The sequence below is a fragment of the Urocitellus parryii genome, chromosome Y, assembly GCF_045843805.1.
Source record: "Urocitellus parryii isolate mUroPar1 chromosome Y, mUroPar1.hap1, whole genome shotgun sequence".
Lineage (NCBI taxonomy): Eukaryota > Metazoa > Chordata > Mammalia > Rodentia > Sciuridae > Urocitellus > Urocitellus parryii.
Window position 1 is genome coordinate 33,323,961 of NC_135548.1, and position 20,375 is coordinate 33,344,335.

Here is a 20,375-nt window from a genome sequence, read left to right on the forward strand (position 1 = left end):
TTGTAGAAGCCTAATTTTAAAAGTCCTACCAAAACCTATTATTTAATTTTATGAATAAAAGTAGGAACAAATAAAAAATGCTTGACATGTTGTAGGAAATCTGTAAGTAGCTGTTAAATAAATGTACAATAAGCAAAAACACTTGGCAGTCTCAGCATGCAAAATGATTACAGTCCAATAATTATAATATATTCTACAACCATAAATTAAATCAAGAAGCTGTTAAATGGAGATGTATCGAACTCTGAAAGAATTCTATTTATACCCTTTCTAGTGCTTCTCCCCAATTATAAGCAATGAATTTAAAATTCCAGTTCATTTTCCAGCTGTGATGTAGGAAAAGATATAAGGGGAAAGAGGAGGGAGGAGAGAGATAGAAGCTGTTAGTTCATTGCTGATATCGTGAGCCACACCATGGTAGACACAGGCATGCACAGATACAATCAGACATGTCACAAAGAAATAATAAGACTTATGAATTTTTTTTTCTATTTAATATTTATAAATGGTGTGAGCTATACCAGGGAGTAGGGACCACCAGTATACCAGTAGTTAGAGACTACCACAGACACAAAGGAAAGATGCATTTCTCATGCCTTAACTCATGAACGATCAACCATGAAAAGTACCACAAAGAATGGATTAGTCAGAGCTTCCAATCATAACAAGGACTTGGGTTAGAAAGCACTGATTTCACTTGGCCTAATGATACCTGATGGATAACTAAAAGAAAAATTAAGATTTGGCCCCTCTACCTTCAATTTGTGCCTGTCTCCTTTGCCTTAAACTTTAGGTTGTATTCTCCTCAACTCTGTATATAGTCATGTCAATCACTTAAGGAGTGTCTGTTTAGAAACTGGTTATACAAGGTTTTAGTCTATTTTTTTTAACCACTGTGACCAAAAGAACTGACATGAATAATTTTAGAAAGGAAAAGTTTATTTGGGTCTCACAGTTTTAGTTGTCTCAGTCCATAGATGGCCAGGTCTATTGCTTTAGGCCAGAGATGAGGCAGAACATCATGGTGGAAGAGTGTCCTGGAGGAAAGCATCTGGGGAAATTGCCCCAGGAAGCAGAGAAACAGACTGACTTCTCCTCTCACAAAGGACAAAATATATAGTGCAAAGGCATATTCCCAGGCACTCACCTCCCGAGCCACACCCTACTTGTCTAAAATCACCACCCAGTTAATCCCTATAGGGGGACTAATGCACTGCTTAGGTTAAGACTCTCATAACCCCATCATTTTACCTCTAAATTTCTTGCATTTTCTCACACATGAGCTTTCGGGGGCTATCTTCTATCTAACCATAACATATGTACAACCCACCTTGAACCCTTTCAAGGCTGAGGACACCAAGATAAATGTCTCAGCCTGTTGCCCTCATTCTCCAAGGAGATGATGTGCCTGGAGCTCATGGGAGCTGGTGGCTCCAGGCAGGCACTGTGCTGAGCACCTGCCTCCTCACACACACCCTGAGGTGGTATGGTCCTCACTGCACCTTTCAGATGAGGAAAGTGAAGTATCTGGACGCTCACTCAGGAATATGCTAAGACCTTAGCCGCAGCGCGCAGGCGCCACACGCCAGCCTCGCGCCAGCGCGCCCTCAGTGCGCAGGCTCGCCGGCCGCTCTCTTTTCTGCTCTTCCTTCTCTCTCTCTCTCTACAGGCCGTTGCGTCCTATGTCGCCACGGGCCCTCCAGAGGCTGAGAGGGGAACAGCGCGGCCAGGAGCCCCTGGGGCCCGGCGCCCTGCAGTTTGTCCTCCGTGATGATGGGGACACAGAAGAAGAAGGACCAAAACGGGGTCCGGGTGAGCCGGCGCCCCAGGGGCTCAGGGAAGGAGGGTGTCCAAGTCAACAAATGGTTGGAGCTGGTGAGGAGCGGGGCAACCTGTGGGAACTGGGGGCGGGGGCGCGGAGCGTGACGTCATGGGAGGGCGGGGTGGGTGTAAAGTTGGGTCTGTACTGCGGTGAACTGGTGGGCGGGGTCTTGATGTCATGGGTGGGGCCGGGCTACGCGCAGCTCTGCAGTGGAGAGGGCGGGGCCAGACGTAAGGGGCGGGGCTAGGGCGGGACCGGGGCGAGCAGGGGCGGTGTCGAGGGCAGGTAGGGTCGCCGAGGAGAAGGTGGGGCTGTGCCGATAAGGGGCGGGGCTAAGGGCCAAGTAGGCGGGGCGAGCAGTTAAGGGCCCAGGTGACGATACTGAGCTGCATTGGGCAGGGCGGGGGCTTCGCTAAGAGGGTGTGGCTCTGAACTTCAGGGGTGGGACTAAAGGGGAAAGCTGGGGTGGGTTGATGAAATTGAACTACAGCGGGGAGGGTGTGGCTCTGTACGGTGGGAGGGGTTGTGGCGGGCAGGACCGGCTAAGGGGATGAGTGATGGGACTGAGCTTCTGCAGGGAGGGCGGCTGCTGCTGTGGGGACGGTGGTGTGTGATGTTAGAAGTGAGGCTGGGGTGAGCAGGGGCGGCGTCAGAAAGGAGGGGTCCCCTCACTGCAGAGGGGAGGGTGGGGCAGCGGCGTCCAGGGGCAGAGTGCCAGGGCAGAGTGCGGCTGTTGACTGCGCTGCAGTGAAGGGGTGGGGCAGGGCTTCCTGATTCGGGTCATCCTAGATTTCATAGTTTAGTATCTCCAAAACCTTTCAGTTTATTCATAACACCTCTGCCTAACCGGGGATGTTGCATCTTGCTCCTTCCTGCCTCCCTCACCTAGGTGTCCGCTACAGGGAGGTAAAGGAAAGTGAAATGCCCGCTGGTCCCACGATGTTTTCCCCTTAGTATGGGCCTCATCTGTAGTTTCTCGTTTGTATGGGTTATCTGATAGTGGCTTCTCTGAGCTGGCAGGTAGCATGACTGTTTTGCTCACCTTGTATCAGTCTCAGTTGCCCCTGAGTTTTTATCGAGTTGGCAAGTTAAAAGGCTATAATGTTAAAAGACATTGTGGAGTATGGAAATTGTCCTTAGATAGTTTGGGGATTTGCTTTAAAAGTTATTGACCTTGCCACTTAAGAGCTGGTCTAACCCCATAGTCTGGTGGAGGTGGGACTGAAGTCCCTTCTTTGAATTCTATGTCTGTACCCGACCTCTTCTGTTTCTCAGCCTGAAAGTAACTCTCCCCAGCTTTCTATTTCTTTCTATCTTTTTTATTATGGAAAATTTCAAACACAGAGATATGGTAGTACAGGTACTTCGTGTGTCCATCCCTGGGATCCCTAATTATGGACACTTGGCAACTACTATCTGCCTTGGACTTTCACTCCCTTCTCTCCAGGGATGACTTAAAAACATCCCAGACAGCACACCACTTGCCCTTAAACTTGCCAGTCCTGTTTCTGACAACTCTCAGGGTGCACCACTTTTCATCCTGTCCCATTATTACCAGCTCAGGATCAGTTGTGAAGTCTGCCACTTCACAAACCTTTTGTCCTTATTCAAATGCCCTCCAGATTGTCTTTAAGAATAACTCCCAGGCGGAGGGCATTTACATGTTCTGGGTACCACTCATTTCTTCCTCACAGTTTGGGAAGTGGGGTGATGTTGACAGCAGCGGTGACATCTTCAATTTATACTGGGCTGTGGCTCAGTGCTGGATCCCTTGCCTCAGGCATTGGAGGCAAGGGCTCCATCCCTAGCACTGGAAAAGAAGAAAACAGGAAAAAAACCACATACACATAATTAAATTTAGGCTTTTTTATTTGAACCTGTGCTCTCTAAACCACACAATGATATTGTCCCTGCTGGTGAAAATTGGTGGGTGAATAGAGAAATAGAGGTGTTCAAGGTTATGAAAAAAAAGAAGAGATGATTGTATGTCTGAATGGGAAAAAATGATGCTTATGTGAATCCCTCCTTGAAATCACTCTGGTCCAAGAGATTGGCTTGGGGCTTTGTGATTGTGTAAGCCTTCTGCTTGTTGTGTGGGGTGTTTTGTTGTGTTGTTGTTGTTGTTTAGTTTTGACTTTTGTACTGGGGATTGAATCAGGGGCATTTTATTACTGAAGCAGGGTCTTGCTAAATTGCTGCACGTCTCACTGAATTGCTGAGGCTGGCTTCAAACTGTTGGTCCTCCTGTCTCAGCCTCTCTAGTTGCTGGGATCTTGCATTTTGGTGCTGGGAATTGAGCCCAGAGCCTCGTGCATGCTAAGTATCCTCTTCCACCAAACTGCACCCCCAGCCCCTGCTTTCTGAGGGTATTAGTATCACTGACTTAGGTCCCCTTCCCAGTCTCTGGATTTGTGCATGAGCTCTATATCTGTATCCATGTGTCCAAATGCACCTGACCTTACAGACTAGGGCTTACCTGCTCCTCAGGCTTCCCTGTCTCTGTTGAAAACCACATGCCAAGATCAGCCACCTGGAAGATGTCCCTGGTCTCTTGACATTTGTGCAAACCATTGAAAAGTCCTGTGTGGCTCTAAGTGCACAGGGTTGTGACCCATTCTTCCCAGTCTCCACCTCTGCTTGTCCAGGCTGCCTAGACAGCTCTCCTCACTCGCTTTTCTAGCCTGCTCTGCTCAGCCACACTGCCCTTCCTTTGCTGCCCTCTATGCCTACAGTTCCCCACGTTCAAGTACCAACACATGGTTGGATCTTTCCTCCCTCAGAGGCAGAGTCTCTTCCCCGTCACACCGCCATACAGACTGATTATGGTCACAGTTGCCCTACAGTCCCATTCCCTCTATTCTGGCCCTTTTCCATCTTCTGGCAGTTACCTGCGAACATACTGTATACATTACTTGTTTGTTCTTTGTGTTTTGCATGGGTTGCTTCCTGGGGCTGAAGTGTCTGCTTCCTGAAAGGACTTTGTTGCTAGCTGTGTGTCCCCACCACCCAGCAGGCATGCACAGAGCTCCTCCTGGAAGACCGAAGGCATGTCTTCCTCAGGGTGCAGGCTCCTGGGCTGTAGAGTCAGTGACTTCCATTCCAATGTGGGATCCACCTCTTCTGGATGTAGGAGCATTGATGAGATACCTGATGAAAGCTTTGGGATGCTTTCCTTGGCCTTGTGGGACTGTGGTGAAGAGATGCTGGGCCCTCAGTGGGCACTCAGCAAGTACGGAAATGATGTGATGTTGAAATGGAGGAAGCAAGAGAGCTTTTCTAGAAGAAAAGCCTCCCGGGGAAATGGACGCAGACACCTATAGGCCTGGTCCCCACCTGCCGCCTAGAGTGTGGACCTTGGTGTCATGCATGGCTCATGGGTGTACCTTTGGCTTTGGTTAGAAATCACCTTTACTGTCTCAGTCAGGGGGTCCTAAAGACAGCTTACTGAAGTTAAGTCAGATGAAGTGCCGTCAGATGCACCCCAGGGGTATGTAGTGAGTCTTGACAGAGGCATGCACAGCATGAGTGCCACACCACATTCTGAGAGCTTGCCACCTGCAGCGTGTGCCCCCTTTCCCTGCGTGTGTGTGAGTCCTGCCTGTGTCTGCATTTCCCACTAGCAGAGTCTTCCAGAATGTGCTCTTTCCTTCTGTCCTCGCTTGCTTAGCCTGTGCTTTTGAGTTTCATGCAGGCTGTGGGTTTTCGCGGTCAGCTCCTTCTTGCTGAGTAGCAGTGTATTGCAGGGTGTTCATCCATGGTGTTTCAGGGGTCTGACTCAGTTCTGGTTGGGGGCTGCTCTGCCTGGAGTTGCTGAGCTCTAAGGACAGGTGTTTTGTGGGTTTGGGTTTCATTTTGGCTGATGGGGCATCTACAGGGAGAACTGCTGCATCGGGAGTGGATGCGTATACCTGGACCAGCAGGTGCTGAGTGCTCCTCCAGCGTTTTATCCCACCTGCCTATGGGCTGTGTGAGGCTGAAGGTCCTCCAGCCTCCAGGGAATTGGTGTTGGCAGCCTCTGCCCCCATCCCTCAGCAGGGACAGTGCTCCTCAATGGCTTTTGATTTACATTTCAATAAAGATGTTGTTGGGTGTCTTTCCATGTGCCTATTGTCCATTTGTTTGTCTTCTTTTTATTAATATTTTTTAGTTGTAGATGGACACAATATCTTTATTTTATTTTTATGTGGTGCTGAGGATCGAACCCAGGGCCTCGCATGTGGCTAGGTGATCGCTCTACCGCTGAGTCACAACCCCAGCCCCTGTTTGTCTTCTTTTGTGAACCGTCTCTTCACATTTTGCTGCCTGTGGTGGATTCCAAGGCTGCTCTGTGAGCATGGAGCACTGACACCTGGCCAGACATGTGGCTGCTCATCTTGCTGCTGCCTATGGATTTCCAAAGAGGTTCTATTCAGTCAATTCAAGTGTTCTATGGGTTTTTGCCCTTATAACTCATAGGTGGAAATAATAGGAGTGTTTTCACATGCACAGGCCCTGGTTTGATCCCCAGCACCATGCATATGTGCCTGTACACACAGCATTTGTTAGTGTTCTGTATGAGGAAGCAGAGGTGTGCATGACATAGAGCTGCTTCATGACTGCACAGCTGGAACGTGAATGCATTGGCCTGACCTTATAACTGACCTAAGTGCTGTGGTGGGCGGGCTTGCTTACAGGGGGCACGTAACCTGATGCAGTTGGCCCTCCATACCTGCAGCTCCCACCAACCACAGGTTGAAATATGTCTCAAATTCACAGCTGTGCTTCTTGTGTGTAAATGTGTTTCTTGTCATCGCTCCCTGAACAGCACAGTGTGCAGGCTACTGAGACAGGATTTGAGTTAAGTTAGGCAGAACACACAGGTGTGCACAGGCTCTGTGCAAACACAACACATTCCATAGAGGGGACTGGAAACATTCCCCCACCCCCCTGCGCACGCACAAATGCTAAGGGGTGACAGTGCAGTGCAGCCATTGAGAAATGATGTTATGCAGCAGGACGTCTTAGTATTTGGGACCAGTGGCTACTTTGACATGCTGGTGGAAACCAGATACCTAAAAATCATGAGTTTACTTTATTGCATTGAAAAATTTTCCCTCAGTCCCTTTCAAAGAATTATGTGTGTATGTCTGTCTTGTTTTTATGTACAGTATAGTTCCTGTTCCCTGATGGTAATTGAAATACATTTAAATTGTGCTATTAAATAACCAAAAAAAATAAATTTCAGTGTTCAGGCTGCTGCTGTTAGGCTGGAATAAAGACTTGAAATGCTGTGGTGGTTTTAAACTTGCCAACACTGTGTCATCTTTATTTTTGATAGTCATTTGATTTTTTTCCCCCTTTGGTACTGGGAATTGAACCCAAGGGTGCTTAACTACTAAGCCACATCCACAGCCCTTTTTAATTTTTTTTTTCTTTTTTTTTAATAATTTTTTTTAGTTATAGGTGGGCACAATATATTTATTTTATTATTTTATTTTTATATGGTGCTGAGGATTGAACCCAGTGTCTCACGCATGTTAGGTGAACGCTCCACCACTGAGCCACAACTGCAGCCCCAATTTTTTTTTCTTTTGAGACAAGTTCTCACTAGGATGCTTACAGCTTTGATAAGTTGCTGAGGCTGGCTTTGAACCTGCCACTAGGATTATAGGCATGTACCACCACACCTGTGATAGTCATTTTATTTTTTTTTAATTATTTGTCCTGAACTTCTCAGAAGATGATATACAGTCAGTCAAAAAATATATGAAAAAGTGTTCATCATCACTAGCAACCAGAGAAATGCAAATCAAAACTACTCTAAGATTTCATCTCACTCCAGTGAGAATGGCATCTATTATGAATACAAACAACAAGTGTTGGTGAGGATGTGGGGAAAAGGGAACACTCATACACTGCTGGTGGGACTGCAAATTGGTGCAGCCAATAAGGAAAGCAGTATGGAGATTTCTTAGAAAATTGGGAATGGAACCACCATTTGACCCAGCTATCCCTCTCCTCGTTCTATACCCAGAGGACTTAAAAACAGCATAATACAGGAATTGCGGCCACTCAATGTTTATAGCAGCACAATTCACAATAGCTAAACTGTGGAAACCACCTAGATGCCCTTAACAGATGAATGGATTAAAAAATGTGGCATATATACACAATGGAATGTTACTCAGCAATAAAAGAGAATAAAATCATGACATTGCAGGGAAATGGATAGAGTTAGAGAAGATAATGCTGAGTGAAGTTAGCCAATCCCCCAAAGCAAATGTTGAATGTTTTCTCTGATATAAAGAGGCTGATTCATAGGTAGGGGAGGAGAGAGTGAGAGGAATAGACAAACTCTAGATAGGGCATTGGGGTGGGAAGGGAAGGGAGGGGAGGGGGCATGGGGTTAGAAATGATGGTGGAATGTTATGGACATTATTATCCAAAGTACACGTATGAAGACATGAATTGGTATGAATACACTTTTTATATAACCAGAGATATGAAAAAATTGTGCTCTGTATGTGTAATAAGAATTGTAATGCATTTCGCTGTCATATATAAATAAATTTTTTAAAAAATTATTCTAATTAGTTACACATGACAGTAGAATGCATTTTGACAGGGGCTGGGGCTGTGGCTGTGGCTCAGTGGTAGAGCACTTACCAAGCATGCATGAGGCACTGGTTTCCATCAGCACCACAAAAAAATGAAATATTGTGTCCATCTAAAAACTAAAAAGTAATTTTTTAAAAAAAAAGAATGTATTTTGACACATCATACATAAACGGAGTATAACTTCTTGTTTTCTGGTTGTACATGATGTAGAGTTTCACCGTTCATGTAGTCATATGTGCACATAGGGTTATAATGTCTGATTCATTTTACTGTTCTTCCTACCTCCATCCCCCCTTCCTTCCTTTTACTCCCCTCTATATAATCCAGAGCGCTTCTAGTCTTCCTAGCCACCCCACTCCCACTTGCTATGAATTAGCATTCACATATCAGAGAAAATATTCCGCTTTGGTTTTTCGAGATTGGCTTATTTTGCTTAGCATCATATTCTCCAGCTCTGTCCAGTTATCAGCAATGCCATAATTTTATTCTTTTTTAAAGATGATTAATATTTCATTGTGTGTGTATATATATATACACACACACACATATGTATGTGTATATATATATACACACACACACACAATGAAATATAAATGTATATATTTTTTATATATGTATATAAATATATATATATACTCATATACATATATGTGTGTGTGTGTGTGTATATATATATATATATATATATATATATATATATATATATATATACATACAAATCACATTTTCTTTGTTCTTTCATCTGTTGAAGGGCACCAAGGTTGGTTCCATGGTTTAGCTATTGTGAATTGAGTTGCTATCACCATTGATGTGGCTGTATCATTATAGAACTTAGTCCTTTGGGTATAAACTGAGGAGTGGGATAAATGTGTAAAATGGTGGTATCACTCCAGATTTTCTGAGGAATCTCCATGTTGTTTTCCAGAGTGGTGACAACAATTAGTCATTTGATGTTAATTGCATCAAGAACAAAACTCCCTGCTGGGCATAGTGGTCATGCCTGTAACCCTAGTAACTCTAGAGGCTGGGACAGGAGAATTGCCTCATCAGACTTGAGGACAAAATTATTTTAACATGAACAAGAACAATATTAGAAAATTATAATCCTTATAATACGCACCTTTTTTTAATATTTATTTTTTAGTTTTCGGTGGACACAACATCGTTGTTTGTATGTGGTGCTGAGGATGCAACCCGGGCCGCACGCATGCCAGGCGAGCACGCTACCACTTGAGCCACATCCCCAGCCCCCGCCCCTTTTTTTTTAGTTTGAAGTATTGGAATTGAACTCAGGGGTGATCTACCACTAAACTATACCCCCAGCCCTCTATTTTTCACTTTGTCACTGAGGTTGCTCAGGCTGGCCTCAAATTTGCCTTCCTCCTGACTCAGCCTCCCAAATAGAGTCTCTGGGGTGACAGGCATGGCAAGTCGTCTTCACATCTGGCTCAGCTCTACTTCGCAACGTACACTGTGACCCCTGTGCAGAAATGACCTCGGCTTGTTTCACCAGATAAATGTCGAGGATCTTGAGGACGACCCGGTAGTGAACGGAGAGAAGTCTGATTGTGTGTTAACAGATGCTGCAGTGTCAGGGAACAAAGGAAGGTTTCAGCGTGGAAACCCAGAGACCAAGCGGGAAGGAAATGTGGCCAAGGCTGCACCCCCGGAGCAGGTATGGGGACCCCATGGTAACAAGGAGGCTGGCATGTCAGGGAAGGGCTGTGGCATCCTGCCACATGCCACCTGTGTCGGATTTTTCTTGGAGGTATAATTTTCTGAATTTGCTTTGGCTGATTCTGTGGGAACCCTGATGAAGTTTGTGCTAAAGTCCTTGAGATCAGTGGCAGCCCCAGGGGTATTGCATGCAGGTCCCTGCCCTGCCTGCTGCCCACTGTGCTCCAGGCAGCTCTGTGCCTTCTGGGAGCAACCACTTCTGGTGAAGGGTCCCTGAGGAGCTTCTCGCTGCCCAGAGGAGCTGGCCCAGTCAGGGGCAGGTGGGCGCCCCAGGCATCCTGGACCAGCTCTGCAGCAGGGCAGGGTGGGAGAGAGAGGCCACACTGACAGCAGGGGGTACGGGCAGGGTCCTGCTGCAGAAGGATGTGAGGGGCCGCAGGTGCTCCAAGTGGTGCTGGCTTGCTGCTTTGGTTCTCATTGTTTAAGAGTTTGCTTCTCTCTCCATTGATTAAAACATCTTATTTTTATTAGTCTAATGCAAGTGGAAAACTCTGGAAGAAGAAGCAGAAAAATAAGAAAAACAGTACAGGAGAAGCCTCGGTATGCGACCAGACTTGACTAGCCCCTACCCAATCCCTCCGTGCCCCTTGGGCCGTGTCCCTCACGGTGGTGCTGGGAGAAGACCATTTTATTTGATGTCTTCATTTTTTCCTGTCAGGAGTATAACTATCTAAGAGGTCAAGGACAAAGAAGAGTCACCTACAGTTTTGCTTGTGATTTGCCCCTTTGTTCCTTGGTTGTCATGGCCTACTCCTAGTTTCCGTGTCCCAGCTGCCCTCTGCAGGGAGAGTCCCTTCCCAGCCCTGCTTCCTGTTGCTGTTCACCCAGCCGTCATCCCGCCAGTGCACGAGGGGTGCTGGGTGTGGAAGCCCACAGACCAGATCCCCCTCAGTCAGCACGTTTCATTCTTGCCTTGATCCTCCTTGTCTCATTGTTCATCCTGAAGAGAGGTGGTAGCTTTGTTGCTGTTCAGTTGGAGTCACAGGTCCCAGTTCCATTCGCCTGAGGATGTGAGCTCACCTGTGAGACATGAAGTGTGGCTCTCTGGCCCGATGGTTCCCAGGGCCTTCTGGATTAGTGATGGTTCTGAGCTTCCTCCTATAATACATCTCCTCCTTCTGAAAGCCAGTGTGGTGATTAACAGTTCCTTCTGGGCTTTTAGGAAAGTGGGATGGAGGATATCGACCACATCTTGAAGAGGATTGAGGATGGCAGTGGGCTCAGCCGCCCGGGTCGCCCACCACTGAGCTCCAGGAAGCATGTCCTGTATGTGGAGCACAGGTATGGCCTCGGCCTCTGATTTTGACGCGGAGGAGTGATTTAGAAAGAGGACAGTTTGCTGTCTTTATTTATTTAGAAGTGTTAAGAGTTCATTATTAAACATTTAGGAAGTAGAAAAAAGGAGAAAGAAGTAAGGAAAAGACATCTGTGTTTCAAAGGACTTTTTTTTTGGTACTGAGGATTGAATCCAGGGGTGCTTTACCATTGAGCCATATCCCCAGCCCTTTTTATTTTTTTGAGGCAGGATCTCACCAAGTTGCTTAGGGCCTCACTAATTTGCTGAGGCGGTCCTCAAATTTTCGATCTCCTGGATGCTGGGATCATACCGGAGCATCACTGCACCTGGCTCCTTTTTATTTTTGATTTTGAGACTGGGTATTGTTAGCTTGTTTAGGGCTTGCTAAGTAGCTGAGGCAACCTCTAACAAGGAGTCCTCCTGCCTTGGCCTCTGAGTAGACACGGGTGTGGCACCATCATGCCCAGCTCAGGACTTCCAAATAGCTTGCCTTTGTATGTCTCATGAGGCGTTTTGAGCTGTACCAGTGTAGTGTCACCCTTGGATGATCACCCATCTCTTGGTCTGGTGGGTGCTTAATGAAACCTGATCTTTGCCAGCTTTGACAAGCAAGCTGCCTGTATTGTTGAGGCCCTCCACTTTGCGTCAGGGTGCATGCTCCCTGTACGAAGCCTGGCAGATGAACACTGGACCCGCAGGTTCTCTCCTAGCAGTGACCAACTGCATCCCTTGGGTGCCCCATGGGGCCAGTCATGGTCAGGTCCTTTTGCAGGTGGCAGATTTAAAGAAAGCAGGCCTAGAAATCACCTTTCAAGCCCAAAATCATTGTTCTTTGGCTGGACTCTTACTTAGCTTTCTGCAATTTTGAGACATTGTAGGAAAGCCTGACTTAAGTTTTCTTCCTCACATTTCCCACATTCTAGACACTTGAATCCAGACACAGAACTGAAATGGTATTTTGGTGCTCGAGCGGTCCTGGGGGAGCAAAGGTAAGGCCCACAGTAGCTGCATTCTCAAGCTGTTTTTACCTGCTTTCATTTCTTATGGGTGGGGCAGCCATTGAAAACCCTGGGGGAGAGTACTGAAAGCCACACTGGACAGATGGAGCCCTTCCAGGGCCTGTGCAGATGGCTGAGACGCCAGGAGGCCAGGCTGTTTCACACCTTCTCAACTGTGCACCTCATATTTTTAAAAGGGTCCTAAAAGCTGTTAAACTTTGAATCCTGAAATTTTAGCCAGATCCATTTTGTTTCTCCACCAGCAGGAAAAATGACAAAAAGTTTGGGTTCTGAGATCAGTTTTATGTCACCTAACTCGTTCCTGGCTAGTCAGCTTCTGCAGTGTCAGCTGATGGTGAGCAGGCAGTGGAGTGTCCCTTGGCTTTTCCAGGGGAAGTCAGGGCCCATCCTGGGACTTTCTGTAGGAGGTGGGAGTTCCACTCTCCATCTCCTTACCGAAACATCCAGAAGTTTGTGTCTTTTTAAGTATGTATTTTCTGATTATAGAGCTGAATGCTTTTTGTTAAAACTCTGAAGCAGTGTAGAAATGTTCCCTCTTATTCTGATCACCTGTGGCCATGTCCTCAGGCCTTTCTGCATGCCTCTCGAGGAAGCTGTGCTGGCTTTGGCATGTCGGAGTCCCAGGTGTCTTCTGTGCCTGATGCACAGGGTTCTTTGTTAGGCCAAGGATAGGCGTGTCCACACCTTGGCTGCAGGCCCCCTGCATCCATGCAGCCCTCCGAGAAGTGGCCCACTGTGGGTTTCCTCGAGTACCTGCGCCTTGCCCAGCTGCCCTCCCAGGAATGGTGCCACCGAGGCCCACCTGCACTCGGTCGTCCTCAGCTACATCCGTGACCACACAGTGCCTTGAAACTGTGTGAGGTGTGCACGCGGCGCCCTTGTCTGACTGGTGTCTGTTGGGTCATGAGTGGGCCAAGGATTATTTTCAGACTTCGTTTGTTCCCACTTTCCTTGTGTTTAACAGTTTTTGCCTTGTATTTTTGTTTTTAAGTGTTTGAGGACTCATGGGTTTCTGACTTCTGTGTGTTTTGGGTTATTTGTGAAAAGCACTTACATGAGCCACTACCTGTGCTGCTCAGGCCGAGTTCTGCCGCTCAGCCCAGCTCTGTCTGCCTGCCCCTGTGTTACATTTTTGCATCATCTTATTTTTGTAAATTATAGTTATTATCAGTCATTAGTTAATAATTACATTTGTTTTTTAGTGTTTGTGGTGCTAGGGAGTGAACCCACAGCCACACACCTCCGAGCCACACACCTCTGAGCTGCCCCCTGCACATATTTCAGTTTTATGTATCTATTTTTGAGGTGAGGCCCTCCGTGCTTCCCAGGCTGGTCGCACACTCATGAGTCTGCATGGACCTCCCCCTCAGCCTCCCAGGCAGCCAGGACCACAGGTCTGTAACCAGGTCAGCTCACTTACTACCTTTATAGTAGCACACTTTTTTGTTGTTTGTTTCTTCAAAAATTTAAGTCCTACTGAAGTATGTCCAGTGAAAAGCTGTGGTTCCCTCCTTCTTGGTCCCCCACCCTTGTCCTGTTGTTCAGAGACCAAACCTTAGCTCCTTTCTGTTCCTCCCTCCTGGTGACCATTCAGGGTTTCCATATAGCTGTGCACTGATCTTTGGGGGGAATCTGACTTCCTCCTGATACAGATGGGGTCTGCTCCCTTCCCCCTGTCTGTGCTGTCTCCACACCCCCAGTGTCACAACCCTTAAGGTGCTCCTCCTGACCCTCCCTCCAGCATCCATCAGGGCTGCCTCCTCCCCTAGACTTCTGGCTGGCAGCTCACCTCAGACAGACCTGGTGGTGCCCAGGATGCTGTAGACTTCCAGGCACCGGTGGTTTCCTTTCCACTGTTTGCTGCATGTGCAGAGTTGTGCCATGTTGTGCCTTTCAGCCTCTGGCCATACTTTTCTTTTTGTGTATTTGTTCTTCTCACACAGTTTTCATGTCTCTTTTTCAGAAAAGAAAGATGCTGTTTTGTCCTGTTCTGGGTAGTCCAGCTCCTTATTCCTTGTTTTGTTTTAGTGAAATAGGGCACTGTTGAAAAGCCTAGAGATTGGTCTACACACATCCACATCCCATCACTCAGCTCAGGGTGCAGCCCTTCCAGGCCTGGCTAAGATGCCACCTGGCAAGGGAGCCAGACCCCCTAACAGCAGCTAAGAACTCTTGCCCAAAGGGGGCCTGGTACCCTCAACTTGTCGCTCACATAAGAGTCGCAGGGAGCTGGGTGCCTGAGGACCCTCAACACTCTGCTCTCGGTCTTCTTCCTTGCAGAAATATGCCAAATTACTCCTCAGTTTTCCTCATTGTTTCCATGTTTTCCTTTTCAAAGATTGGAGTCATATTGCTGGGGTCTGGGTCACAGGTCCACTTCCCTAATTTGCCTCTGGCCATGGCCAGGCATTCCTCCTGTGCAGCGTGTCCCACAGGAAGCAGCTCATTTGCTCAGGGAATTGCAGTGGCCCTGAGCTCCTGCTCTGCACCATGTTCTAGGGTTTCACTTTTGTTTCCTTTTTGTCCTTCTTGCCTTCCTGCTGGACTGTTGGCCTCCCTGTTCCCCTGGATCTGATGGTAGCTGCTTGCACAGGTCGCAGCTGGGGTCCCCTCTTCACGCAGCAGTGCTTTGCTCTCCCTCCCTGTGTGCCCCCTGCCCACTGCTCTGCCTCCAGGGAGAGCTGGAGGGATTGGGTGGCCAGCCTGGTCCCTGACCCATGGAGGTAAAGCTGTGCCTGTCTCCTCCTCCCCAGGCCGCGACAGAGGCAGCGTGTATAACCCAAGTGCACGTGGCTGACAACCCCCAAGAGCACCTGGCCGCAGTACAGCAAGCCAGGTGAGTCTGTCACTCCTGCAGCAGGGGGCTGGCACGCTGGCCTCAGTGCCTTCCAGGTGGGCCTTGCAGCACCATGTACAGCTACGTGTGAGGTATAAAGTTCCTGAGGGTGCAGCAGCCTCTATGTCCCCAGCTGGCCTGGCCTGTGCAGAAGCTCTCAACTTCCGTGCCATCTGCCTCGTCCTCTGGGTGCCATGCTACAGGAAGCAGCTGAACAGAGGCTTGCATTTTTAAGTGTTTTTTTTTTTGTGTGTGTGCTGGCACTGAGCCTGAGCCCTCCAAGCCTCACATGCCAGGCTGGGCTCTGCTGCTGAGCTGCATCCTCAGCCCTTGAGTTTGTTTTCACATTATGATAATTTGGGGGCTGGGGTTGTAGCTCAGTGGTAGAGCGTTTGCCTAGCATGTATGAGGCCTTGGGTTCGATTCCTAACACCACATAAAACTAAATAAGCAATATAAAGGTATTGTGTCCATCTACAACTAAAAATATTTTTAAAAATCAATAATGTATGATAGTTTTATGTTTAAAGAAAACAGCCATGCAGAAGGTGCAGGGTAGGAAGTGAATGCCCTCTCTGGGCATCGGCTGCACAGCATAGAGAAGCATCCAGACAGCCCTCTGCAGGTTGATGGGGCACATACTGTAGAAGAGGTCATGGGTGTGTGGAGGACATGTGTGGAGGGTGGTAACCAATGCACCTCACCTGCTGTGCCTGTGGGGTTGGGATTCTAGAAGAATCCCCTTGGACTCCCAGTGAGGATCGCCTGGGAGTTCGGGACCTGTGCTTGTAGGATCAACCCTGATGCCTCTCATGTATCTTCTGTTCCCACCAGGCCTCTTGCCCTTCTAGCAAAGGAACCCGAACATGGTAGAGATAGGGGCTCATTGTCTCAATCTGCAGGACTTGGACCTTGGGCCGGGCTCTCAGGAAGGAGTAGCTCAGGGGAAGCCCATGAGAACCATTGGCCATTTAGCGGTTGTCTTAGCAGACTGAGTTTTTCAGGTTAACCAGAAGAAATGGTCCCTCCATACAGTCACACAAAAAGAGCAGAACCGTATTTGTTCAGGGGTTACACGTGGCCAAGGCCTCTGACCTGGCCCTGTGCCTACTGCACGCCTCCTGCCCCAGCCCCTCACAGCCACCCTGGCTGCTGGTCCCAACCAGATGTGATCGGGCACCCAGATGGACCTCCATACTCCCATCCCTGAGGTTTGTTGTCCTGGGCCACTTCGGCTCCATCCTTTCCCAGAGCTCATCTGAATTCTATAGAGAAGTGAGTCTTTGTGGAAAGCAGACGGAGGCCAGCTCCCAGGACAGGCCAAGCAAGCAGTGGGAAGCAGGCCCAGGTGTTCTGAGAGAGTCCCCAGACGTCAGCCTCTGGCCCAGAGGCAGCCCAGCCCCAGGCCTGGGTGACCTGTAAGACCCCTCAGATCGAGTGGGTTGGTATCACAGAGTCCTTTCTGAGAACAGCACAAGGGAGACTGTTGGGGCTGCTGTGCTCTGTAGAGGCGCCATGTCCTGGCCTCCAGCATACCCTCTGTACACTCTCACCTGCCAGGTCTGTCTATGCGGCTGTTGGAATCGAAAAAAGGCCTTTCCTTCTTTGCGTTTGAACACAGTGAGGAGTACCAGCAGGCACAGCACAAGTTCCTGGTGGCCATGGAGTCCATGGAGCCAAACAACATTGTGGTGCGTGGGCCCCGCAGCTGCCAGTGGGTGGAGGGCGAGTGCCCGGGCAGCTGCTTCCCTGGCAGTGGGGCCCCCGGACCCGAGGGGCACTGTGAAGACTTGGCACTCAGGAGACTTGGCACTCAGGTGCTCTCCTGCTGGGAGCTGCGTGTAGTGGCACTATGGTCCTTCCCAGGTGCTGCCTCTGTCTTGGCCTCACTGGGGAGGCAGGGGGAGCATGTAGATCCTGCTGGCCCCATGTCCTCCACGTAGGGGGGCGGGAACCTGCTTGCTTTCAGTCCTCTGTCCTGAGACCTGGGAGCCAAGACAGCCCCACTGGGCAGGGAGGGTCCCCAGTTCCTACCTGGAGTCAGGTCCAGGCCTTGGCTGGGTAATAGCAGTGCACACCTGGAGTCCAAAGGGAATTTTGTCTGTCACCTGGTGATCATGTCTCCTGGTGTGCACAGGTCCTGGTGGACTGCAGGGGTGTCCTGTGGGTCCCTGCCTGTGACCTTCCTCCAGAGCTGCCCTTCTTTTCTGGTAGGTTCTGCTCCAGACAAGCCCCTACCATGTGGACTCACTCCTGCAGCTCAGTGATGCCTGCCGGTTTCAAGAGGATCAGGAGATGGCACGAGACCTCATAGGTGAGACCCAGTAGGCAGTGCAGCCTGCCTGTTCTCGCCACTAGAGCAGATGCAGGTGGCAGGACGTTGTCAAGTAGCACTTTGTGGAAGGTGTGTCATGCCTGGTTTAGTGTGTCCCGGAACTGGGCAGCCGTCACTGCAGTCCATTCCAGGAAAACAGCCTGCCATCTTCTATCTTCCCCAGGCCCCAGAACCCCTGACTTCTGGTCAGACTCTCCGTGGCCCTACCTATGTGGGAGCCATTCAGTGGAAGCACTGTGCGTGGTCTCTGCCCATGGTTGTGTGCCCCATGTGTGGTGTGACCCAGGTTTGCGTGTGCTCTTGGCTGGATAGTACTCCCCCTTTGGACAGACGTGGTTGGCGAATCTGTCATCAGTTGGTGGTTCTGGTTGCTCTTCCGTGTGTGCGCACACGCTGCTGTGGGTGTCTGGGCCATGTTTGTATCACCTGGGGACTGGGCATGAACAGGACATGTGGCAGTGGCACTCCATGGTGTTGAGGGCGTTTCTCATTCAGGCTCACAAGTTCTGTGACTGCAATTAATGCCGTGGCACCAGGGAAACCTAGGAGGTCCCATTGCAGGGTCCCAATTCTGTGACCCCTTCTTTCGAGTGCTTCGCTTGTTTGGGGTCTTGGGAGTTGCAGGCGCCTACTGTGGCTGATTCCTGCCTCTGTTGCTGCCCACAGAGCGAGCGCTGTACAGCATGGAGTGTGCCTTCCACCCCCTGTTCAGTCTCACCAGTGGGACATGCCGGCTGGACTACCGCAGACCTGAGAACAGGTGAGCTGCCTCTCCTGAGGGCAGCCCTCCCTGTGGGTCTGGGATACTTCTGCAGGCCTCACAGGCCTGTGTCTTGGTTCGTAAATCAGTGATGCTTAAGTCAGATTCAGCCTGACAGAGCAGACCTGGGTCTATGCTCTGCTTTATGACATTTCTGTGCTGACCACCTCTGGCATCAGCCCCAAGGCAAGCCTGCATGACTGCAGCAGTCTCCCTGCTGTCCTGTGTGTATTCTTGCTGCTCTGGGCAGTGCTGCTTGGCTGTGGCATGGCCCCCACCTTATGGCCACCATGCCCTGTCTCAGTGCAGCAACTTGGCTGCACCGGGCACTCTGTCTAGACTTTCTCCACTGGTTTCTTTTTCTAGTAAACTCTCAGTTCTAAAAATAAGTCTACAGGATGACTAAAGTTACACAGCTTTATGTACCCAACAGTAGCGCCATTGAAATTTGAGGGTAAATTAAGATCATAATTATAACCGTTTTTAGCTCATTTCCCTTCAATAACAAGTAGCAAACCAAAAGCAAGATAATGATTTCAAAAAGCTTGGTTTTCAGGGAGCTGAGGCTGTAGCTCAGTGGCAGAGCTCTTGCCTAGCACTGGTTTGATCTTCAGCAGCACCACATAAAAATAAATAAAATAAAAAATATTCTGTCCATCTACAGCAACAACAAAATTTTTTTAAACCCTTTTTTTAAATATTTATTTTTTAGGTGTACATGGACACAACACAGTGCCTTTTTTTTATGTGGTGCTGAGGATCGAACCCGGGTCCCGCCTGTGCTAGGCGAGCGCTCTACCGCTGAGCCACAATCCCAGCCCCAACAACAAAATTTTTTAAAAACTTTCAGTACATTGGTGTGTGTTCAGCTCTTCAGGCACACACAAAGCTTCTCCCCAGACACAAAAGGCATTCGCAGACTCCTATGAGGACCTGGACACTGGCGTGGAGCCAGGTGGCCCTCAGAGGCTGCTCTGCTGTTTGCTTCCACTTGAACTCACATGGACCTTTTTGGATGTAGGAGCTTCTTCCTGGCCCTCTACAAGCAGATGAGCTTCCTGGAGAAGCGTGGCTGCCCGCGCACCGCACTGGAGTTCTGCAAGCTCATCCTGAGGTGAGTGTCCACCAGGGATCCACTCCTGCCAGTCCTCACGGCAGGGGCTTCTGGGCTGCAGAGACCCTGGGCCCTGACATTTTCCTAGCTCTCTTTGCTCTTCTCTCACTGTGCTGCCTGCGAAGCCTTGAGCCAGACGAGTACCCGCTGTGCATGCTGCTGCTTGTCGACCACCTGGCCTTGCGGGCCCGGAACTATGAGTACTTGATCCGCCTCTTCCAAGAGTGGGAGGTAGGTGTGCGCTTGCTGTGTGACTAGTAGCCATGGTGAGGCCATGAAGCAGAGCCAGGGTGGGTTCCAGGGACCTCCTGCCCTTTAGTCTCCCTCATCTCTGCTGTTGAGCAGAATCAGGTCTTCCCAGAGGGAAGCAGCCTTGCATCAGAACCCCAAGATGAGCACACAACTGCATCGAGTGTGCGTGTAGAGATGGTGCTTAGTAATGGACAGTCAGGCAGACCACAGAGCTGGGCATGCTAGGCACAGAAAGGGACAGCCACTCAGGGAGGGAGGTTGTGATGCAGGGCTGACAGGAACCCTAGGTCCTGAGTGTGGGGACGACAGTCTGGGTAGTCACGATTGGTTACCTGTTCCAGGTCAGAGTCGCACATAAATGCCACCTGCCATCCTGGGTCCCCAGACCCAGGAGAGTGGGGTTTGTCTTGGGCTCCACTGAGTGCTAGGGAGCATGCACTATCTTGCTACAGCTGGGGTGTGCACACAAGTCGAAGCAGCAGTGTAGGTGTGTTGGGTCAGGCTCCATGTGTGAAGATCAGTCTCACCTCTCGCTTTAGTGTAGCTGCTGCAAACTGAGTGGGACAAACAGCTGAACAGAGCTTGTCCAGAGGGGGCTCAGGCCTA

General features: G+C 49.2%; 1 protein-coding gene across 1 annotated transcript in view; it reads left to right on the forward strand.

Annotated features, from left to right (window-relative positions):
- Nucleotides 1–1,682: 1,682 nt before the first annotated feature.
- The window catches only part of LOC144251018 (ribosome quality control complex subunit TCF25-like), a 28,178-nt gene continuing 9,485 nt past the window's right edge, over nucleotides 1,683–20,375 (forward strand). The window contains 12 exon segments of the mRNA XM_077794149.1: nucleotides 1,683–1,814; nucleotides 1,816–1,875; nucleotides 9,933–10,094; nucleotides 10,628–10,696; nucleotides 11,319–11,437; nucleotides 12,377–12,442; nucleotides 15,226–15,308; nucleotides 16,869–16,999; nucleotides 17,523–17,622; nucleotides 18,310–18,403; nucleotides 19,425–19,517; nucleotides 19,643–19,748. Coding sequence (XP_077650275.1) covers nucleotides 1,683–1,814; nucleotides 1,816–1,875; nucleotides 9,933–10,094; nucleotides 10,628–10,696; nucleotides 11,319–11,437; nucleotides 12,377–12,442; nucleotides 15,226–15,308; nucleotides 16,869–16,999; nucleotides 17,523–17,622; nucleotides 18,310–18,403; nucleotides 19,425–19,517; nucleotides 19,643–19,748 — 1,215 coding nt within the window.